We start from the raw sequence: 24,836 nt of genomic DNA on the forward strand, positions 1-24,836 counted from the left end.
TCAAAAGAACGAACCACGGTAGTGGGGAGGTTGTACGACGAGCGACGGTGCCTCAGTGTTCTCGCGGCAGTCGAGACGCATGTGCGTTATGTAATGTGAAGTTATTGTTTGTGTATCCAACCTAACCTAATATACATTGAAACCCACGTTGCTTTTTTCCCTTTTCTCCCTATTTGCCATAAAACGTTGGCGCTCGTTACTTAAATCACAAATTGCGAATTGAAAGAGCGCATCTTTTACGAAAAGTTTCGCGTCCAAATCTTCGAACGCGAGATCAGACTTCTTCTCGATAATCTGGAGCTCGAAACGTATCACAGGACGACTTTATCATGTGGAGGACAGAAGAGAAGGATATGTCGATAGAATCCATGGATACGTGATTGGTTACCTCTCCTCGAAATCTGTGTAAGTGTATATGCATACGTATAGATTGTACGGTTTAACTTGACCACTTTACGAGCGACGCGAGTATATATTATTATTTGTCGCGCGTTAATCGTCCCGGTTAACGGCTCGTCTATTCGGGTCTCGTCCTCTCCAATGTCGTTCTTACCGTAGAAAGTATAGACTGCGGTATAACTGCATCTTACCATCGAACAACCATATAAACATCTAAATACTATGCAAATAAAATAAAAAAGCTTCTATAGGATATTTCGTTCTTATTTTCGTTTGATATCTCAGTTGCTTCGATCGATATTGAGGATTGTGCCAGAATAAAATTAGTTGGTTCAAAAAAATGAACAATACGATTTATGGTCTTTGTCGGTGAAATATTTTTCAAATTTTCAAGTTTATCGGTATTTCTTGAAATGGGAGTGTTGTACATATTTTTTATGTATTAGTCAATCCATAGTTTTGAGTCGTACAGTGTGTACACTCTGCAACGAGGAGTATGTTGCACGCGAGATTGCTTAAGTACTCGTTTCGCGTTTTTCTCTGCGATCAGTATGACGTACACCGGTATAATTACTTTTCGATGATTCGAGATTAACCTACACTTGCCTATTACGTACTTTAGGAAGCACGCATGAATGATCGCAGATAAATTTTTCTATCTACTTTGCGACATTTTTTAGTTTAATAAGCATGCGATAGAAACGAGAAATCGTGCGTGTATCAGTAACAACGAGTATTTCGTAGTTTCCTCAAATTAGAAATCTTTCCCAATGATAGAAAATGACTCGAAAAACGCTGTACCGTTGAAAGCCGAGGAAAAGCTTGAAAACAGATTATGCGATTTCAGAGTACCGGACGTAAACACGATACGATGAGACGAGACGAAATTGAAAGAAAAGAGGAGAAAGAGAAGGAAGAAAGAGGGAAAATTGTGTTGGGTCCGAAAGCCAGAGGAAATTCATATGTGTCGCGCGCACAAGAGAGCGTCGCTGTCCACTCACGGCATGAATTATTTATTTATCGAACCGCTTGTTGTTTTTTAATTTTCGTTACGAAAGCGATCGTGAAATAAGAAGAAGGATAGAATTATAATAGTAATCGTAGCAAAAATTTCTTCATCTATTTCTGTATTTTATTCATTTAGATTTATTCGTTACTGTAGAAAAAATATAAAATACATACAAGGATGCAAGCTTGTATAGAAATAAAAATACATATTGCGGGAATTTTGCAAAAGTTTAGAGACGAAAGACGCGTTTACAAGAATTGAAGAACGCGAGATGTATTTCCAGCATAAGAGAAATCGAACGCCGACCTGATTTCTTGCGAGAAGAAAATCGAGGAAAAATTCCACGTTAACACGTGTTCGATAGATTCGAACGAATCGTGGTACATGGAACGCGCGTCGAACGCAGCTTCTCGATTCGATGGGTTTTTTCGAGGTCGAAGAAACAGAGAGGTAGTTTACGAGGCATTTTAACGATTCGTTGCATCTCTCGTCACGCATTGCCCATGAAACGCACGCGAGTCGTGTCGTTTCGTTTCTTTCGGTCACGTACGACGCGTTGGGTCCTTGTTTCTGATAATGTTTTGTCCTGGCTCGCCTACCAACGACTAGGCTCTCTCGGTAATTTGACGATATAATTGAAGAGGAATAAGTTTCCTTGCCGTTTATCGAATCCTGTTTACGAAAGTTAACGCTGACAATAGATAAGGCTTATGTTTCTTCTAATGGAAATATCTCGATCACTTCGGAGAAATCATTACATAAACGTACGATTAATCCAAAGTGTATAGCTGCACATGTCAATTTAAATTTACGGTATATGCAAGTGAAACGAAGGCGATTCTATCGCACGACGTGAGATGAAAATCACAGATAAGAAGATTGCGTTGGAAGATTCATTTACGAGAAAATCGAATTTGAAAACTTGTCGAGTACACGTAAATTTGCTTTAATCTCCAGCCAGACAGTATTAATCGACAGAAGGTTATTCTACGTGCAACGATCTACGAAGGTATTTAAAACGTAACATAGAAAACTGTTATTCGTATATTATGTGTGTTTTCATTTTGAAATTCCATTGGCGTGTAGTAGTTCATCGTGATTACGTTGGCAAAATTTGTATCCGGTGTATATAGAAGTTAAAAATTGGTATAGAACGCTGGTTTTAACTCCCGATCAGTCAGAGTCAACGTTAAAAGACGTTTCAATTAATTTACATCCTCCGATACCGTTTCTATCTGTTAACGAAGAACAATATACCGGTTAATAATAATAGTAATAATAATAATAATAATGGTTATGAAGGAGAATTTTAAAGATTAACTAAATATCCGGTCCTCGAGGATTAAACGTTTTATTATACTCGATTTCCGTCTTATCTCGAGCCATAGTATCTCCTGGACTCGACGCGTAGCACGTGAGTTTAGGCTCACGGTGTACAACTACACCGTAAATATACTCTTGGAAGTTTAAAATATACATTCAACCCTCGAGATTATCGAGTTTGTCCAAAGGTTTCGAAGCACGTAGACTCGTTGACGAATGGAAAAAGGGCAAAGGTTCCTTCGTTTGAAACGAAGCGAAGGTGCGGGTGAGAATCTCCGTTTTCGCGGCAGGGTTCCCACTCGTTTTGGATGGTCAAACGGATCGGAGCAACTTCTCCTCACGCGGACCGAAACAACGATCCGTATAAGGAGCTGGCCCACTACCTCTCTCGTGCTCGTTCGTTCGACGTCCGGTCGAACACACACACGGTACTCTTGCGAATCGTTTCTCTGCGAGTAAAAGCTATCCACTTGGGTTCCGTGTCGTCTGCCGTCTTGTCTCGTTTCTTCTCGTGCTGTTTAGTATCAAGTGAGATTGGTTCACCATGTATCCGCTCTAAATTACGATTCGAATCTTCAGGTCCGCGTTCCGTACACGCTCGAAATCGCACTTTCTCGCCTGCGGCAAGGCAGCGCCAATGGTCACCTTGCTGGTGTTTAATTGTATATACGTAAGCTGATTTAACACGTCGACGTTGACCATAGCGTCAGAAGGAAATTCTGTTAAGCAGGGATTGGCTTTCATTTAAGTTTGATAAATGTAAGAATTTATGGCTAGCCTGTTTAGCATCGAGACATTTTTTTTTTTTTTTTCGATAGTGGAGAAAATTTCTGGTTTTGTTAATTATATCGGAAGTTTTACTGGGTAAAATTGCCTGGTAATATAATTACATATATTTCGTATAGAAGTGTTACGTAGTTTGATACGCATTCATCTACGTACACTCGTCGACTAATGCGAGAAGAAGAAAGTGGCTTGTCGCGATTAGAATAGTATTGTTTATTAGTTGTAACTAGAAATATCGCTATTATTTTAATTTCGTGTCCTAATTCATTTATGCAGCAAGGATTAACTAGTTATTGGTAAAGTTAATCTTAGATTTGAATGCATTATATTCCTTTTGCATAGATATCAGAGAATGTGTTGTTATTGATTGCTACAGAATATTTGGCCCGCGATTAAAAAAAAATTCGAATCTGAAAGAGATAACACAGCGAAGCTCGTAAAAGATTTAAGAAAGACGTTAAATATAAAACGTCATCGCGTATAACGCAATTAATGTCTAAGTTCTGTTTGAATTGAAATTGAAAGTATGTATTTTTCCGTATCTGATATTGGAAATGCAGAAAGTGTCGAAGATAAAGAAGTAAACGAGAAACTTTCTGGAAAAAGTACCAATAAGACGAAATGGTGAGTAGACTCAATTACTTTGCAAGCTTTGCTTTCGGTTATTTCGTAACAGCTATCTGTATATAAATCGGTAATTGTAGTAATCCTTATACAACTTGAACCGAAACATGAAAATATTTTAAAACATCCAAAATATACTCGTTATAATATCCAACGAATGGAATGAATCCCTGTTTAGGTTCTTCTATTCTTTTATTTACGTTTATAAAAATATGAATTCCAACAAATACCATCCGAAATTTATCATACAGCTATAGACTCTTTTTTTAGAAAGTGCATCAGTTATTTTCTAATTCTCTTATTCCTCATTTTTCGTCATTTTTGTCAGTCACCAAAGCTGTAAAAAAACCTTCGGTTAATCGAAGATTGAGTTAAGTTGAGAGTTTCGTAGTCGAAACAAGCATCTGTAGTGAGACATTAACAGAAATCCTGACGAAAAACAGGTGAGGTGATCGCGTGACAGAGCTGTCATCCAAATGAACCACCTTGACGCCAACTCGACCGATTTCTTTCAAAGATTCTCACCCTCTATGAGAGAGAGAGAGAGAGAGAGAGAGAGAGAGAGAGAGAGAGAGAGAGAGAGAGAGAGAGAGACGAAACAGACGAAGCAGCAGAAGGCAAAAGATCGTTGGAGAGGAGTGGTTGGTTGCCGTGAATGGCTTCTTTGTCGAGTTCCTCTGCTACGCTTCAACCAGAAGGAAGAACAAAACTTTTCTTCTGTCGAGTTGATGAAGCTTTCACGAAGTTTTCAACGTACTGCGAGCCCGATATCTGCCTTTGCGTGACATTACACATAATTTGCCTTTATCGTTCTCCCTTGACCGTTCTATCGATGATTTCCCGATAAGCCGTGACTTGACTCGATAACTCTCCCCGATAAATTTCCTCGGCAGACAGCAATCGAGACAGTAGAATGCTGTGGAAATTGTAGAGAGAATACGTTTCGATAAACTATTCTGAAAGCGAGGTGCGCATTCCGAGGGAAATTTATCGCATGGCCAGACTGTTTGACGCCGTTTTCCATTTATCGATCCGAGGAGACGATGGTTAGTTCACAATATGTTTTTATTCGTTTTATATCTTGTGTTCGTGTTGCAATGCTGTGAGATATTATAAGATGAAGTTTCCATAAATTGCGCTCCATTTTTTATTTCTCGAACGTCGATTAGCTGAGCTCTTGTCAAACTAGACTAAACTTGTCAAACCGAACCATTCTACGATAGACAGTTATTATATATAAAAACCAGCGATGAGAAACGCGAACGATCACGTTTCTCGATTTTTCGAAGTCATTTTTATTATTCGATACGTTGTAAAGTAATTCCATATCGGAATTGATGACAGTTTCCTGAACGTTTCTCAGAAAACATTGTGAATAATTTATCTCCTATCTTCGAAACACGTACGTACATTTCTGAATCTATCGGCTAATTTCTTTCTCCAACTGTTTCGTAATATATATACTTCTTTTTAGCTGTCAAATGATACAATAGTGAAAAAACTGATTGAAATGGACTTATTATTCTTTTTGCGTGTCATCTTCCTATAGTATCGTTTCTTTAATCATATAGGTCATCCCTACTACGTGTTCTGTTTTTATAATAAATTCCCAAAATATAGAATGAACGTAAGATAGCGAATTATAAATTTCCGCCGACATTTTCTAATTTATCACGTCTCGATTTATCCGGGCTATCTTCGGTTCCAGCGAAGCCGATCGTCGATCGAGGTCTCGCTATATTTCGCTCGAAAAATCATGTATTTTTGGTAGAAATCGCATTCAATTGCTTCGGTACGGTATCAACGAGAAGCTGTATACGTTCTTTCGCGCGACACGCGATGGTGGTAACCGCAACCGTGTAGAGGTCGAGTCGATAGCACGCCCTCGTGTTATCTGCAGTGTTAAGCGAACGACCGATCGTCGAACCACCTGTTTCCACTCAATCTCAGAGAGCCACCACCCTGAATGTTGAATCACGATAACGGAGAAAATCTTAAAAATCGGATGCGACATGATAATGGCAAGGCGTGTGAAATCAAACGAAATACAGTGGCTACGAAAAACGTTGGTGTATACCTTTCTTCTTCAACGAAGGTACTACGCATCATTTTCATAACATTGGACTTTTGCAGTGATACAGAACCTAATAAGCGGTACATATGCAAATATAATTTAAAGCAGCGCTTTTTAAATCTTTTCCATTCGCCACTGCATTTTGCCCGGGAAAATTTTACGGGACCGCGGTTACATACATAAAAAGGTAGACTTTTCAATCGTCAATGACGAAGATGTCGTTTCGCGATAGATCAGTGCGTTTAAGGCCATTTTAGAAATTGCTGAGAATCCTAATTTCAGACGGAGACACGTTTAAACGATCTTTTAGAAAGCTAGTGTTTTATACGTATATCGATATCAATAACTCGATGAATTCTACACACTTCTCACCCCATATGCGATCACGATACGTAGTTTTAAGAAGCCCTGATTTAGACTGCACATTATTTAGACTAAACATTTATTTCTCCCATTAAAAATCGTGAAAAGTATTTGGAATATTTTTTATATTATGTGCATTTCTGCGTGTTGAAATTTTCCATAAATACGTAAGAATCCGTAGTCTAGTTACAGTAAATACAACAGTAGCGTGCAAGTAAAAAAACCATAGAAACGAAAGGAGATTTCCAAGGAACCCGCGGCTATAAGGTCAAAATTGGAATTAAAATTGGAAATTGAGATCGCGGTCTCGGCCGTGGCCACTGAGATGCCGATCTCGGAGGAGAGCGCTCCGACGATGCGGCAGCCTCCGTCGAGGTAAGTCGCGACCGTGTTACCATGTTTGGCGACCCGCTCCCATAAAATTTCTCGCAAGCCGGTCGCGCGCGCGTCCGACTACACGCAGCTATGTACGCTTCGCTCCTCCGACTAGCAACCTACTCTACTACCGGCTCGAGATAAATCGCGTCCGAGTAACGCGCTCGTGCGAGTGCGCTAGCCACCGCAAGCTTCTATCCGTGGTACTAGGAAACAAGACGGTTCCACCGAGAGAAAGAGACGAACGAACTGTTCACGAGCCACACCCTGCGAGGAGAGTCTCTGGAAAATCGGTAGAGTAAAACGCATCACGGATTGAGGCGAACAGAGATTGATGCGCCACGTGCTGCGTCGTGTACACGTTCTAGTCTTTGCTCTTCTTTGCGAGAGGAACCTCGAGGATGGTTCGAAGAGAGAAATAGGCACGATAGTAGTAATCGTTCGATCTCGAACTGCTACGGTGAAATAGAAATATATTAATTTCCTAGCAAAATTCAAAAGTATCTCGTTGAAAAATTGTAACCTCGACTTATAGCTTAGCACCGTTTACGTTGCGTGTTATTTTTGGAGCTAAATCGAGCCTCTCAGACGCCGAACAGATCAACTTCGCTTTTTATGTAGTTATCGATTTCACATTATCCAGACACATCGTTACGTAATATCCGTCGTTTGGAAAAAGAGATCTTGTTTCCGAAGAATTTTCTCTATATTAATATTTCTGTAAATTTTAAGAGCTAGAGCCTGTAATTGTCGTCTTTTTCTGGATTCCAATTTACGAAGTTAACGAGCATGTGTTCGAAGCGACTCAATCGCGACAATGTTTATTACGACAGAGGTACTTAACATGGTCCATACCGTCTTTCTTGCGAAACAGATTGCGATTTTATTCCAGGAATATTCTCTAAGCTTGTTGCGTTACGTATAGATAGCTATATTTATTCGCTATCTATATCAATAAGTTTAGACTACGCTTCTAGTTCGAAATGCTGATAGTGTGACGAGGCTGTGTATGTATAGTGGTTCGAAGCGAAACAATTGATTGGCTCGATCTAACTTATTTTAATAAGACTTCAGCTATACTCGACGTTATAGGTACTGGTTTGGATCGGATAGGAAAGTGCAATTGGATGGAAAATGATTCAAAGGAAGCAGTATAACCGAGCACAGAATTATTGTATATATTAGGAAAAACGGGAAATTTAGAAGAGAAAATAAAACGACTTGGTGGGACTTTAGGGTTTAGGGAGTCACTGTAAACAACAGCTACGAATCGAAAATAAGCTTCTAATCTCTTAAAAACTCGAGCGCGTTTATCGCCTCCATTCGACCGCCGTTATCTCGAAGGTAATCGGAAGAAAAACGAGGCATCTCGTGTGCGATACGAAAGCTCCGGTTGCACCGACTAACGGTGCTCGTCACAGACATTCCGGCCATACATACCTAAGCATACGTTTGAGAAAGACAGGACAACACGGCATGACAGCACGGTATAGCGCGTCTTTTTCTCGTCACGCGCGCATAATCGATCGATCAAGTACGCTTCCGCTGAACGGACCAGGAACTCGAGAAGGACGTCGATCTATGCATCTATACTCGCTTCTCGCAATGTCTATTCTTCTTTATCTTTATATTTCTTTCCTTCTTGAAGTATTTTTTCAAGTTTCTTTATCTTTATCGTTTCATTGAATCATTTCAAATCACTTTTTTCCACGTTGTTGAATCTTGTTGATTCTTCTATATTATACAAGTTGCGCGATTTCGAGTCATCTGTTTGATCAAATCGCTCGAATTCGCGCAGCTCGTCTAATATGAAAGAATCTTCAACAACGTGGAAAACCTTTTTCTCATCTTCTCCCTTGGACATCATTTCCTGATAAACCGAGCTCGTTCTTGGTTGATCGGAGATAGGCGACGACACGTTAAGTCTTCGCTCGTCGTATCTCTTCTACGCGATAATTAAAGTTTACGTTTATTTATTCGACGCCGGTTATCTGACGCGAGCAAATACAAAATATAGAGCTGGAAACGGAACGATATACATCGAAAATGTCACGAATTTGACGTCTTGTAGATACGAATTGAGCACAGTTGAATCTCGTTTATTTGCAAGAAATATACAAAATATAGGATCGAGTAGAATCAGAAAAATAAAATCAACTAAAGACTCAATCCTTACGATTAAATGAGACAGATTTAAACAACAATCTAGTTAACTAGTTAAGTACCAGTCGCAACGAGTTTCATTAACGCTGCAACTCGTAACTTGGGTTTATAGGGAAAAATGAAAGCTTAGCTTCGTACGTTCCCAACAAGTATTCCATATTTAATACATTCCATATTGTTCCGTAGTGCAACCTTCTTCGATCTCGAAACCGTTCGACGTATCGTATGTATGTAGGTACATGCATACGCGTGTTCGGGACAAATACGGTAACTTTGGTGCTCCTCGTTGGCCTTATTCGTGGCGATGTCACGGTACACCGTTTCTCCTCTAATATATCTCGATATATCCACCTCTCTGTCTCTGCCTCCAATTTTATAAGTGTCCAAACGATCGATCATAATACACAGAGGACTAGAATGGGACGACAACAATAAAATAGCGAAGCGACGAAACGAGTAACAAAAATTGTCTGCCGCGATATTTATATTCGAAGAAAGCACCGTATCCTGTTTAGGGTTTCTCGAGACCACCGTGACGTTCGTACCACCCTAGTATCGCGCAAGCAACCATGGACTTTTAAAAAGTTTACCCTACCGAGACCACCGCAACGTCGACCGGAATATTTTATCGTCGATCAGCAGGAAGGGGATACTCGGAAGAAGTGCGGAATTTCGTGGCTCTGTTCTTCCAACTACGCGTCGTGTCACGTGTCCCTCGTGCTATTAATTTGAATCGTTGTTTACGCGAATTTCCACGCGTAGCTTCCTCAAGAATTTCCACGTGTTGCGATCGAATTTTCTGGATTTCGATAATATCAATCCATTGTGTCCATTGCGCTACTTTATCCATATACAGTAGGACCTTCTATGACGCGAAATATACGTTCCGGGTTATACGGATTTCGCGTTGTACGAATTCAAGAGCGCGAAGAACTGTAACTAAATAAATATGTATTTTTTTAATATTATAAAACACTGTAAACAATGCCTTCTCGTCGCACAAGGGTTAATGCAAAACTCTGCTTCGAGTGACTTCGAAGACGCATATATTTTTATATCAAAAGCGAGTCATTTCCAACAATTTCTAAATTGCACGGGGACAGTGGCGCAATTTTTAGTCCCCGTTACAGGGAGTCTGACTGTAGAAATCTTTGGGAAATATTTCCATGCGAATCTTGGGCAAATATATCCATGCGAATCTGTGGGAAATAAATCCACGCGAATCTGTGGGAAATAAATCCATGCAAATCTTTGGCAAATATATCCGTGCAATGTTTCAGGAAGAATTTCCATGCAAACCTCTGCAGAGAATTTCGCAGCACTTTGTTTTCTTATATTTATACCGCATGTTTTCTCTATTTCTCGTCACACTTCCGAAGCAGACAGAGTCTGTATATACACATATCGTAACCACGTGGGTCCGTCGACGTCTCGGGACGCGTCCTCCTTTATCCCGCTATCTATTCATAGACGAGAAAGCGAGCTGTCACCGTGACACGGACGTTCAAAGACAAAGAGCGTGCAAAAGAAGAGATGTCGAGTCGTGGCCATTGTCGGGAAACGCGGGGTACATCCAAATAAGCATCTGCGGCCGTTCGATAACAGCTTGGTTAGGTGAGAAACGTCGCGATCGATGTCGAATTTGACACACTGTTACGTAGTTAACGCGATTGCACGTACGTGATCCGATGTTGTTTTCCCTTAAATCAACGCTCGTACGACGTAGCTCTAACGCACGGTAGATTGCCCAATTGCTTGCAAATATCTGTCACAACTACAAATATAGAGAACTTTTTCATAATTACGTGCAATGAAGGAAACGGCGTTCTGTGATCGTAATCGTAGCTTATTTATTTACGATCGAGGGAAACTGAAATTGGTAAAGAAAGAAAGAAAATTGTATAACATACAAAGTAGTCTATAAAATAAATGACATAGCGAGATGAGAATTGACAAAGATCTAGACTTTAAAATTCGATATTCGTCACAGTGTCGTCCGCAGTTTCGACGCTCGTGCGACGGAACTCTAACTTGGCGTTCCAAACGGGGATCGTTTTTCTTCTATAAAAAGCCGGACAAATGAAAGTCGAGTATCGATCTGAGGCTGCAAATCAATCGATCATTCGTTGATCACGAGAATAAATGCGATCTGGACGCAAAGAGGTAGTCGATACGGAGACGCAGGCGAGGTCGTCGACCTTGCGCGCGCTCCCGGTCGTCCGCTGTTTGCCGACTTTCGTCCGCGACGCCTTCTCTCCGTATACGCGCGTCCCATGGCGTCCGCGAGGCTTCTCGGCCGCCTTAGGGACACAGCTTTCCCGGCGACGCCGCTCATCGATCATTTCTACGTTTCTGCTCCCAGGTGAGAGAACACTCGAGAGAGGGAAAAGGAGGACAAAGCCCGATCGGGATGGACCGGTGGCCGGTGCGACTCGCGATTCTGGGCACGCTGATCGCGAGCCTACGCGCCACCGACGACTTTCGACGTATCTCCTACGAAGGTAAGAACCGTATTATCGCACTCTTTTTTAAGATTATAGTCCAGTACGCGATAAGAAGACGACTGTACACGTGACTTTTCGCACGTACGACGCGAACGTCGAGTAAACTTATGCTTCCACGAGAGATTCTTTCTTATCATAGACGATTAGCGCAAGAAAAATCGCGAATGTTTCTTAAGGCTCGATACAGACGAACGACTTTTTCACATGCGTTATCGAGAAAAGAGGAATGTACACGGGGAGATACAACGCTCGCTGCTAGGACCCTCTTGCACAATATTAAACTGATATTGTTAGTAGACTGCGAATGCTTACGCAAACTCACACTTTTGTGGAAACGGTTAATGGAACGGAATGTGAGCAGAAATCTGCTTCATCCATTAAATACCTAGCGCAGCGTGTATTGTATATGTTTGATGTTTCGTGTCTTTCCGTAATACGTGTGTTTTCGTATTTTCAAATTTTCTGTAAATGGATATACGTGCACAGCTTGACGGTTTGTCAAGTATGTACGTATCGCAAATTGCGAGACGATAGGAGACCGTTCAGAAGCCACTTTGATCAGTTCTGTAAATAAGCAGAAGAGTTGCATAAATAAAGCGGCGATCGTAACGAAAACTATCTTAGAATCTGCTGTTATCTACGTTATCTTAGCGTAACAAATAAGCTCGTAGAAGAAAATAACATTATCGACGATTGAACATTAATCACGTACTTATCTGACGAAATCAAAAAATTGATAAATCGATCAATTGATAATAAATCGAAGCGGTTGATCGATGTAGCTTCTGAGGAGCTTAATTCTTACTCTATACAGATGGCAAGCTTTATTTTAGACTTTTTTTACTCCTACACTCTCGATAGTCTTAAATTATGCATCCACGTCAGAGTAATTTTGAGAATCTCTACTTTTAGACGGACGATAGAAAAATTATCACGAACTATCCCACGGATCGCTCAGAGCCGCAAAGTAGTTTGCGCAAGAGTTAGAGAAGACGATCGTCAACTCGTGGGCGTGAAGGCGCGTCGGTCGCGTGGCGATTCGACCGCTTCGAAGTGTCTAACTCCTTCGCCAATTTATCCGTCGTACTATCGGCGAAAGAGAGAGAGAGAGAGAGAGAGAGAGACAGAGAGAGACAGAGATCGAGATGGTGGCAGGGAGAGAGTCGTTGAAAGTTTCGCCGCGATTTCGAGCGATTCGTCTGCGAGGTCCGCGCTCGGTTTCGACTCGACCACGCTGACGCGTAGGCGACGAGCGTGGCACGCGTCGCCACGCGCGCGTATTCTCGCTGCTCCTGCTTCGGCTCCTGCGTCGATCTGGCGACACCCGTTTCGAATCCGCGTCCTCTTCTCTTGTAGTTTTCCTCTCTGTCTCTCACCTCTGCGATCGATTCACGGATCTTTACGGATCCTTAGCGCTTTATTACGTCTGTTGTCTCACATAGCATCGCGTTGCATCGTTTTTCCTTTCTCTCATGCGAGGTCGCGGACGCGTAATTTCACGACCTCGAACATCCTCCTACGTTACGGCGTGGAAAACCTTTTTGTCGCGCCTTTGTCGAGTTGCGTCACCGTACGATCGTTGTAACGACGATGACGATGGGTTACGTGTACCGTTGATAACGCGGCCTCTTTTACTCCGTTTTTCACGAAACACCTAAATACGTTTCTGCCGATTTCCGGATTTAAATGCCTCCTCGCGATTAAACGAAAGAATTTTAATACGTAATGATAATGTTAGAAGTATAAAGAAAACTGGGTTAAAAAAATGTGTAAAAAGGAATCGCCGCTGATAAGTCGACGAAGTTGTGTATAAGAAGGTAACTGTTAAAATCAGAAATACTTTAATGTCTTTGACACATCGATGTTACGAGCGATATATTTAGGATTTTCTCAATGTTCAGCAGCATTCCTTTATCGGGTTTCTGTACATTTCATTTTCATAAACAAGATAGGAAATTTAATATACTTAGATCTAATTTATTACATTCGGGAGAATTACGATCGGCCTGTTTGATATTGATTTGTCTTTAATAACCACTAACTTCGTGATTATATACGTTTATCAGAAAAAAGATATTTCGTATGCATCATAAATTAAATCACCTAATAAATTAAATTCGGTAAAAAAGAGGCAAATGTCCTTTGTATAATAGTGTACATGAACCTGTTTGTCCATCAAACACGGGCAAACAGTGTTCTCCTGACCGTAGATCGATAGGTGAACGTGGACGACACGATGGAAGGAAGAAAATGCGAGGGAAAAGAAAGAAACTCGTCCTAGGGAGTAAAAGAAGTCTGGAAGAAGGTGGCGCGGAGAGGGTTTGGGTCCGCATGGAAAGGGAAGTGGCAGGGAATGAGAAAGAAAAAGAAAAGGCGGAGAGTGAAGGGAGGATACCCGAGAGGCCTTCGAGATCAGGTTATGCTAACTGGGGCCCGTTCGTCCCACACGTATCTACTTATAAGCGCACGTACGCGGTTACACGGACCCTGTTGTCGTACTTGTGTGCGTAGGAGGCACGCGCGACACAGGCAAACGCGTGCCCGAATACGTGGAAACGCGAGAAGTACGACGAACCGCACGGAGCTACCTTTGCGGAATCGTTTCGCCGCGTCCGCAAAACCGGCTGGAAAACAATAAAACGAAGACAAGGAGAAAGAGCAACGAGAAACAGAGAGAAGAGAAAGCGACAAAGATGAAACTATTATATATAAAAGAGCATAAGAGCTCGTAAAAAATATTCGAACACTCGTAGGATTATGCGGAACATTTTGAAATTTCGTTGATGCTGTAACCAGACCTGACTATTCCGATCGTATTAGGTCATCCGAAATGTTTCTTTCGTTTTATAAGGAAATAATGGATGCACGACATTTTCCGTTTTATATTATTTCGTCGAACTACGTATGATCCATTTTGTTCTATCGAAATAAAGATCACAACGTTCGACAGATTAGGTTTCATGTTTGTATAAAAATGCATCGTTGTAAAAGACGTGTCTGTAAAAGAAAGACGCTTTCCGGACGACCTAATGCTAGCAAAGTTTGAAAACATTTAGTGCAAGTGCTATATATCTCGCGGACGTCGCAAAAGCGTGTAAACAGTCGATCATTCGTTCTATCGATAAACAGCAAAATATTACAGTAGGGCACCACCTATTTTATATATATATATATATGTTTGACACCATTTATTATATATTTAAGGCGATAATTCCTTACTGACTACATGTTTGCAGCGAATGCTTGCAACATTTGTGTTGTGTACATTTTCATCGTATACATAGATTGATTCTTTATTTTACCAATACATTCACGATAATCGTATCTCACTAGGGTGCTAATAAAATTTCAAAAGGTTCTATGTAACGTATGCAATATGTACATAAAAGTTTCCTCTGCTAAGTGTGCAAATACTTTCGTTCATTTATCTAGAGACGCGTGAATATCTGGAAAATTGTAAGCGATAAGGAAAAATGTTTCAGACACACGTTTTACGATATCTAGGGGGTCGTATGATGTCGATATTCATCTTAACCTGCATATATACTTAACTACTAACTTAACCGCACATGTACACAAAGGGAGAGAGGAACGCAAAGCGAGAGAAACTCACGATATCGCGAATGAAACGCGTCCGCTTTACGCGATATTCTCTTCTCGAGCATCGAGACGAGAAAGGCCGAACGAACGCGCCAACATTTACCTACGCGTTGACGATGGCACGAGAGAAGTTTTCCAGGCCTGAACAATTTTTCATCGGTCGAAGCTCCTCGATATGGGGAACGATACTTTCGATCTAGAGCCCGCATCGAGCACGCAAAAAAAAAACAAACTAGAAAATCTGCTGGCTAGGAAGAAGATGCTATAGCTCGTCGCTAAACTAGTTTGTCCGGAAGCGAAAAACGACTCCGCTTACATCCTCTCGTTCTCGGAACGTGGAAACGATCGCGATTGCGATGGCGACACACGCAGGACAAGAAGCGGAAGAGCAACATCGATGGAATTCGTTGAAACCAAGAGAACCTCGAGTTTTTCTACGTACTCGAGTTGCGTCCTTTATTCTTCTTCTATTTTCCTCTGCGTGTACAGTCTTCTTCGCTTAACGTTTAAAATCGTATGGATCGCAGGGTTACCAGGCACGCCGTAAGACAAAGTGCAATACGCTACTTTCCATTATATCGCATAGTTCGTTAAATAGTTGGATTTCTTCGATAAACTTTACTAAATCGTGACTAGATAGCCGTTCGAATTCTGACATGGGAACGCGGAACAGGGAAATTGCACTTACAGCGATTTAATTATCGTTCCAGATCTGGCGGATGCTAGCCAGTTCCAGCGAGAGGGAGTCACCACGTATTCTCAACTTTTGTTCGATGTCGCTAGACAGCAGGTCGTCGTCGGCGCTCGGTACGTATGTTGTAACTGGATGTCATATAACGAACGATATAATTGTAAAGTAAAGCGTTAATTCTTCGAGTAAACGCATGATCGAACACGGAAACGCGTTCGCGAACGTGTCGCGAATGCGAAAAATCGAAACCGATCGCGAGATCGACATGCGATTTGGCTATCCGCCGAGCCATCAACCGGTTATTTTTCTCGACGACCGAGAAGCGACCGGTCTCGTCGACGAGCTCCTCCGAGGATCGGGATAGCGTCTTGGCCGCTCGCCAAATTGTTCGTGTTTCACTCGACTCACAAAAATACGTTTTTCACCGAACTCCAACCGATTCTCGAGAGTCTCTAGTGTCATTGGAATGGGAATTAACGAGACTGAAAGCTTCACGATGATTTCATGGATGGGATACAGGTAGCACACAGTGATATACGAACAGCTCCGTGTAAAATCATTTACGATAATGTTACCTTAATGGCAATTATGTAATCGTATATCTAATTGACTGTGAAATCCTCGAACATTCTATGTATTATTTATATGTACACTTCCAACCATCAACATCGAGACGCTTGTGTTCGCTGCGTCCATTGACAAACCGTAAGAGATTTTACTTCGTTTGGTGTTTTACATTAGAAGGCACGAACGATGTAACAGATTTATAGTAAAATACTTGGAAGATAAGAAAAAATGAGAAGGATACAATTTGTACTAAATATCGGCTGACGTTGTGAAACTTATAATCGGCAGTGTATATACACGATTATCAGACGTGTATTTTCTCTGTATATATACGTGCGTTGCTCCCTATTCGCTATCGCCGCTACGATGCACGAAAAAAAGAAAAAAAAGTAAATAAATAAATCGCTCGTCTGCACCTAAGGGTACAACGAGATAGCTCGGATAGCAGCCGCATTCCAGCTACCCGACCGGCTGCTCGAAATCGTCGAGGAACGCGCGAACGCCGGTGATCGATTTTCGCGATCGAGTACCGATCGAATCGAGCGTGGAAAGGAGCGTACGCCCTCGTGTTACCTTCTATTAATAGAATGCTAGTTATTAACCGCGACCCACGTACGCGCGCGGCCAGCTAGTCGAAGAAACGGTGCATGTACGCTTGTCTCGTTCCTGAAAACAAAAAGAAAAAGAAAAGGACAAGAAAAATCCAGCAAATCCGAGGTCGTTCTCTGACATATTTAAACCAAACCCAAGAAACATGTGGAAACCAACACGGTGAAATCGTCTTGGTAGAATGTGTTCCAAGACGAGTCGCTTTCTCGCGAATTTATCGCGACTTTCGAAGATCGATCGAAGAAAACACGAGCGTGGAAACGCGACCGAGTTGTAGAAATAGCAAGAGGAGGGAAAGGGTGTGCTCTGGTCTAGGTGCGTGCACGCGACACGGCGCCACGATTTGCATTCTTCCAGTTCGATTCCCGTGGTCGACAACCGTGACGTCACTGAGTAGTAGATTACCAAGAGCGTGTCGCACCGAGATCGCGACAGGTATGGCAGAGACGCGTTTTTCCCTTGTCCCGTTGTTAAAACCAGCGGTTCCTTTCTAAGATAGGACTAGCTTTACCCGTTGTTGAAACGTTTCTTCGTATCATCTTCTCGTAAATCAGAAATGATCGTATTTCCAGGACAAAACACGCTTTTCTCGTCTTTCTTCCTACAGTCTTGTACATCTCGCTCTACCCGAGCCATTTATTATTTTCCTACACGGTTTATTGATTTATCAACCTTGTGGCGATTCTAGAATCTTTTTATAGCTCTGTGTCTCTTTAACTCGAATCTCGAAGAGGACTTTCGGTGTTTCGAAAGAGATTCCTTCACATTTTCCACGAATTTAAGAAATTTTTTAACCATAGAAAAGTTCGGTTCAGAGAGCTAACTTGTCCGACCAAACGTTATCCTTAACTTTTTATATTTACATTCGCAAAGACTGAGACGTAATTGGAACTGATTTGTTCTTATTAAGCTTTAATTTCTCAATTTCTTAATTATAGAACTTTCTGATTAAAAGATGACCTGGTTAACAGGTTGATAATTAATGGATTCATTCTGAATTTCTGTCACGCACTGCTGCTTCTACTTTATGCTCTCCTCGTACGGCCATCGAACTCCACTAGACGCGTAACAAACGCGAGTCGTTGGACACAGTTTCGTCGGACGAGAACGAGGTCTCCGAACGATCCATCCTATTCGTTTAACGAACAGGAAGCAATCTGTCTCAATAGGATTGCCCGCGCGTCGTACTCTTGTTCTACTACACTGTTCATACTCGACCCTCGAGTCGATCATTCGTGTCCTTTCTCGAAATCGCGCGCGTCTCGACCGCGGTGTCCATCGCCTCTGGTTTTCAACCCTCGTCTAACTGATACAAGATTACATCCATCCGATACACGCTATAGCGTTCGAGGTCCGTTTGTCTACATATTATCGTAGACCGCGAATATTTATGCAAATAAATATTTTTATAGCGTAACAAGTGGAAGCTAGAAAATGGTTTTATTGGTAATTATCAGATCGCAGATTTTTATACAATTTTATGTTTCTCCGAGAACTAAAGAGGTGGAATGTACGTAGTAATTTGTTTCGTTTGCTGAAAATTACTCCGTTAAGTTTATCATAAATCAGCTGATATACCTGATCCTTGGCCGGATTCTTATATAATTTTTGTAATAACATGGCTGACGATTTTATAAATTTATTGGCTCTGTAAACATTCTGTAGTCCGTGAAACACCAATTGTCACGCAACGAAGTCGTGAAGCTTCTTCTGATATGCCGCACGCTGAAAAGAGAAAGACATTGCTCAGTGGGGAGATAATATCGCGTTGCTATATCGTGGCAGTGATTCTAAACAAAACACGACCGCGGAAAAGAAGGTCGCTAGTCGCTGTTGCGTTGCTGATATCCGTAAATTGTTTCTAGTTCTTATTTTCCATCCCTGATTCCTTTCGTCAAGTTTCACACGTCTAACACTTACTCGAGAAACGCTCCTTAAAATGGTAAAAATCTCGTCAAAATCAGTTCAGTGGTTCTCGAGATCAGCTCGAACGTACAGACGCTTATCGGGAACTTTATTTCATACTGTATAATAGATGGATAAAAATCCGCAGTAGAACAATTATTTAGAAGAGAAAAAAAATTATTCATCGACTTCGATGAGCCTGAAATGTCTTATGGAGATACAACGTGTCGAACAGTCTTTCCCAACACGTATAACCGCTACCCTTTAACGAGTTGCGCTGTGAATTTAATTTTACCGACAAATAATTTTCATACAATACCAGTCTCGTTATATCGTGAAACTTGCCACATTATATATTCATCATATGAATTATTACGAAATACTTTTTTCATAATTTCGAGACACCTAGTTCACGTGTCACATTCGAGTCGATACGATACATAATCAACAAGCGTGTACCGACTCGAATGCACGCTGCACGTAGCGAACATGTTAGAACCGTACAACTCTTCACTGTTGCGTTAAATAGTTGATTTTGTATTTTTATATACCGAAAGTAAAAGGAGTGAAATACAATGTCGAGCCTAACTTGACGTAAGATCGCAAAGGGTTAATCGGCCCGTGTTCGATACTCAGCCCGATCGCGGAGCCGCTTCGCTCGACTAACGATCGCTTTTGGTGCGACTGTCGCGCGCGTAGTCGCGCATAGTTGCGGCGTGCGCCCACGTAGGCGCCGTTTATGCTTCGTTGCGAGTTTTCTACGGCGTGATTGCGCGATCCGCACGCTCTCACCGTGCCGCCGCTTGCGAGCCACGGCTTTTTACACGCGTCGCGACCCACGCGTGCTTTAATCCGAGACTTTTAGACTCGCCGAGCCAAACGAAAACGAATCGTTGCGATTCCAGAGATAACCTGTACCGGTTGACGTTAACCTCGTTGACGCCGCTCGAACACGCCTCCTGGCCCGCGCCAGAAGATAAGAGCAACACCTGCCAGAACAAGGGTCAAAGCGTCGAAGACTGTCGCAACTATGTGAAGGTTCTACTCACCAATGGAAAGAGCCTATTCACTTGCGGCACGTACGCGTTTAGCCCTTGGTGCACGTGGAGAGAGGTAAGTAACCATACGAAGTAGAGAAAGCGCAGGAGATTACGAGCATATTAGGCGGAAACGATATACGTAACTAGATTGTGAACGTTGGTGCGTTTATGGAAAATTCGAAGATGGAAAAATGCGAAGAATCCATATTATGTTATGTATAGGAGACGTTGTAAAATTTAGCGAATGACACAAATGTTCGCTTAGATTCTTAGATTCTTTGGTTAATTTGCATAAACATCCGTAGTCTAGATATATCGCAGCTATAAATTAACGCGCGACACACATTGATATACGTAGCTGTATCAAGAATTGCAAAGGAAATTTAAATCTTGCACCTGTTTCGTAGAGGAAATCTAAATCTTCGACTATAAAAGCTATTTCGAGATCGATATATTCTACTTGCAATATTTCGTTCAGACTTTCGTCTTCCGACGTTTCGTGAACATTCCTCGGCGTGCACCTAAAAACATTGGGGCAGGAATAGAAACGTTTACGGGATGTTAGAACAATTCATTCAGTTTACTGCTATTATGTTTGCTCGAGATCTTATTGGCAATGATAGTACCATGTATCTTTTCCACACAACTGCAGTGCGTAAGAACAGGGTCGATTCGATTATTTCACAGATCGAGAACATCAGCAGCGTAACCAGCGAGATGTCGGGCGTAGCAATGTGCCCTTACTCGCCGCGTGCCAACGTAACTGCGTTATTAGCCAGAGGTCCAACAGGTGGATTGTTCACCGGGGCGCCAACCGATTTCTCCGGCGCGGATCCAGCCATATGCAGAACGCTTGCGTCGCCAAATCTTCGAACGCATCAGTACGACTCCAGGTGAGTCGTTTTCCCAATTCTCGACGATATCTGTCGCAACCTCGGTATCTTCAACGTCCGTGGCCGCTTTCAGATGGCTAAACGACCCGCAGTTCGTCGGCAGCTTCGAGACGGAGGATCACGTCTACTTTTTGTTTCGCGAATCAGCCGTCGAGTACATCAATTGCGGCAAGGTAACGCGGTTTAACGATCGATCGACCGAATCGTTGCACAATGATCTGGAAAGCTCTATATTTTATGGTTAAAATTAAAAAAGAAGAAAAAGAAAGCCACTCTTTTTGTAGATTTAGTTTCTGCGACACAAGATAATTCGACCATTTGCGGTAAATTATTTGAAAAATTTGTATTGTTTTGCATTGTGCAATGGATTCACTGATCTCTTTTTCTCTTCCTCTCTAACTATCCGACATTCAAAGATCTCTCTGTTTTCGTTGTTTTCAGAAAGTCTACTCGAGAATAGCGAGAGTGTGTAAAAACGATCGCGGGGGTAAAATTATGATGAAAGAGGTCTGGACCACGTTCAGCAAGGCGCGATTAAATTGCTCTCTCCCCGGCGAGTTTCCTTTCTACTACGACGAGATTCAGGGCGCGGTCTATCATCCGGAAGAAGGCATCGTTTACGCGACGTTCACCACGCCCATGTAAGTCCCAGAGTCACTGGATGTTGTTACGTCGTAATCGCATTCCGCGTATCATCTCACGTTCGCTTAACATTTCTCCTCATGTCTGTGCCGATACTCGCTCACGAAGAAACGAGGAAATTGGTATGTACAGTTTCCCGAAATTTCTCCCACGAAAGGGTGCTACGACGAAGAGGAAGGTCCGCTTTTCCAGTAATTTTAGTACACCAACGAAAACAGATTCAAAATCAGGATATCTCGTTCTCAAAGTGCTATCAATTTAGAATCAACTAATATCGGTAGTAATAAACTTTTGCGCTCCCGTGATAAAATGAAATTGTAGCGACAACTTTTGTATTAGGTTGTCCGAAAAGTGTCTTTCTTTTACAGACACGTCTTTTACAACGATGCATCTTTGTACAAACATAAAACCTAATCTGTCGAACGTTGTGATCCTTATTTTGATAGAACAATATGGATCATACGTAATTCGATAAAATAATATAAAACGGTAGATATTGTGCATCCATTATTTTCTTATAAAACGAAAGAAACTTTTCGGACGACCTAATAAATTCAATTGTTCGATTTTACGTACTTCTGATCAGATTTTATCGCGTTGTATCCCCTACCTCGTATCTGCATAAGAATAGAAAGTTTCAGGGCGGTTTTATAGTTGCCAGACGCAGCGTATTTTTTCTTTCTTAGCATACTCTTCTTCTGCTTTCCTTTTTTCGTTTCTTGAATGACGAAGAAGGGGAGAAAGACCGAAACTCGCTAAACTCGACGTGTATTTTTAGCAATGGAATTGCCGGGTCGGCGATTTGCGCGTTCAACATGTCCGCGATCACCGCGAGCTTCAACGGACCTTTCAAGCACCAAGAGAATTCGGGCGCTGCCTGGGAAAGGAGGCCATCTCATCACAATCGTCAAAGATGTGGTTCAAACGCGAACGTCGCTCCTCATCAGATTATAGACAATCAGAGGTACCAGCTGATGGATGATGCGATCCAAAGCACGACGCTGGAGCCATTGCATACCGCTTTACTCGAGAGATTCACCTTGATCGCTCTCGATGTCACGCCAACTAAATTGCACCGCGGTGTCACCGTGCTGTATGTGGCTACTGATGTTGGTTTGATCAAGAAGATCTCAGTTTTACCGCGTACGCAGGAAACTTGTATCGTAGAAGTTTGGGGTCCCTTACCATCTACGCCGATGACCATGCAGTTCTTGAAGGACACGCAGAGTCTGTATGTTGGTACAGAACTCGGTCTATCGAGGTACGCGGTATGACATAGATTAAAGATAATAATATCTGTCGTTGGGCCCACATTGGTCAGATTCTGTTCGAGAACAAAAAGAATATCGTATTTACAGAATACCCGCTGCCCAGTGCCATAGGCATCGAAGTCGCCAGGCTTGTCTCAATGCTCAGGAGCCATATTGCGGTTGGAACGAACATCTGATGAAATGCGCTCCGGCCCCGAAGCAAAACCATCTTGCCAATCACTGGCATCAAGAAGTCACCAAGTGTCCTGTCCTCACAGATCCTGTGGACGGTGGCTGGAGTGCTTGGAGCTCTTGGTCTCCGTGTCAACACGGCACCACGGATCATGGGCATTCTCATTCGCACGCGCATTTGCACCTTCATGCCGAGACGGTAAGTCAGTGGCACGTGGTCGTTCATGTCGGCGTAATGCACAAATAGATGGCGATAAATCAAAAGCGAATCCTTGCTTTCACCAGGGCTCAGACACTTGTCAATGCCAGACACGAGATTGCAATAACCCGCCTCCGCAGCATGGCGGAGCAACTTGTTCAGGAGCTAAAGTGAGAGTAACCAATTGTACGGTTCATGGCGATTGGACAGCTTGGTCATCCTGGTCAGCGTGCTCACAAACCTGCGGCTTCGCTATGAAAACACGTCGACGCACGTGTACGAATCCGGCTCCGGCTTTTGGAGGACGAGTGTGCGTTGGTCATGATCACGATGACACCGTCTGTATAAATCTTCCACCTTGTCCTACGCCAGCGAAGGTAGCACCGCCACCACCACAGACGTTTGGTCAGTGGTCATCCTGGGGCGCTTGGAACGCTTGCTCTCGACCTTGCAACGGTGGTAAGCGTGATACGAAGATTTCACCAGTTCTTCCTCTTTAATAAGAATCCCTTGATCTCTCGTCTCAGTGGCTTGTATTCTGTCTCCTAATGATTGACTTTTAATCGTCTGTTTGACAGGAATACGGATACGAAGAAGAACGTGTGAGAGTCCATCATCACGAAAACCTCCTACCGTCGAATGCAATGGATGCGACTTTCAAGTAAGAGCAGCACGCACTTGTAGTAGCTTCGTGAAATTTCATTTATTCGAACGTGACTCCAGTGAAACTCCATTTTATTTAATGCCCGATTAAACGAGCTTCCGCCCATTGAGTTCATTTAAATGACATTTAGACAAGATTTTTAATCATTACACTTTTGCTATCGCGTTTCTCTCAAACAATATATCACCACGATCACGAGCTCGCGTTTTTATCTTCTACAGGTCGAGGAATGCAACTCTCATCAGTGCGTCGAAACGAAAAGATACTCCGGATGGACCCCATGGCTAGCAGCTAATGGCAGTCTTCAAAGTACAAACATTGGTTACGTAGAAAAACGGTTTCGATTTAGTTGTCGTGCCCAAACTGACGACCCATCCAGCGTCAGGGTGCAACTAGCTAAAGAGGAAGAGCGTTATTGCAGAAATGACGGTTCCTGTCTAAGAGGAAACGCGAATCCAAATCCGTATGGGGATCTTGGAGCAGAAGCCGGCTGGGGAGAATGGTCCGCATGGCGTCCATGTGATCGACCTTGTGGCGGAGGTTCTCAGCATAGAATGAGGCAATGTGAATCACCACCTTGCGAAGGTCCATCCGTGCAAAACAGGTTGTGCAATGTGCATCCATGTCGGTCGAACCAAGTTGGAATCGCAGGGGCTGGAGGCCAGTGGTCTTGTTGGACCGACTGGTCCGATTGTTCGGTATCGTGTGGCGTTGGCGTCCGTTCCAGAACAAGAGAATGTCTAGGACCGGAGGGTTGCGAAGGTCCAAGGCTAGTTAGAGAGACTTGCGAGATGCCCAGCTGCGAGTCTTTGGCCGGTTGGGATTCGTGGTCACGTTGGACGCCTTGTGACGATGATCATCAACAACATAGGAAGAGACAGTGTCTTCAACATGGTAACGGACTCTGTCAAGGATCCAGCAGAGAGGTGCGCGACTGTTTACCCGATTGCATGGACAATGGTGA

At 42.5% G+C, this 24,836-nt stretch overlaps 1 protein-coding gene across 2 annotated transcripts in view; it reads left to right on the forward strand.

The window, feature by feature from the left end:
- Positions 1-24,836, forward strand: part of Sema5c (Semaphorin 5c) — a 26,919-nt gene continuing 2,083 nt past the window's right edge. The window contains exons 1-12 of one of the 2 annotated variants that reach the window (XM_069122676.1): positions 1-405; positions 11,479-11,617; positions 15,931-16,027; positions 19,898-20,105; positions 20,720-20,925; positions 20,999-21,098; positions 21,367-21,566; positions 22,346-22,828; positions 22,926-23,208; positions 23,295-23,667; positions 23,787-23,869; positions 24,094-24,832. In XM_069122676.1, coding sequence (XP_068978777.1) covers positions 11,527-11,617; positions 15,931-16,027; positions 19,898-20,105; positions 20,720-20,925; positions 20,999-21,098; positions 21,367-21,566; positions 22,346-22,828; positions 22,926-23,208; positions 23,295-23,667; positions 23,787-23,869; positions 24,094-24,832 — 2,863 coding nt within the window. In that variant the 5' untranslated portion in view covers positions 1-405; positions 11,479-11,526. Of the gene's footprint in view, positions 406-5,031; positions 5,188-11,478; positions 11,618-15,930; positions 16,028-19,897; positions 20,106-20,719; positions 20,926-20,998; positions 21,099-21,366; positions 21,567-22,345; positions 22,829-22,925; positions 23,209-23,294; positions 23,668-23,786; positions 23,870-24,093; positions 24,833-24,836 lie in introns of those variants that run through there. The other variant, XM_069122675.1, reaches the window with a different exon arrangement.

The sequence above is a fragment of the Bombus flavifrons genome, chromosome 10 (genome assembly GCF_040668555.2).
Source record: "Bombus flavifrons isolate JBK064 chromosome 10, iyBomFlav1_principal, whole genome shotgun sequence".
Taxonomy (NCBI): Eukaryota; Metazoa; Arthropoda; class Insecta; order Hymenoptera; family Apidae; genus Bombus; species Bombus flavifrons.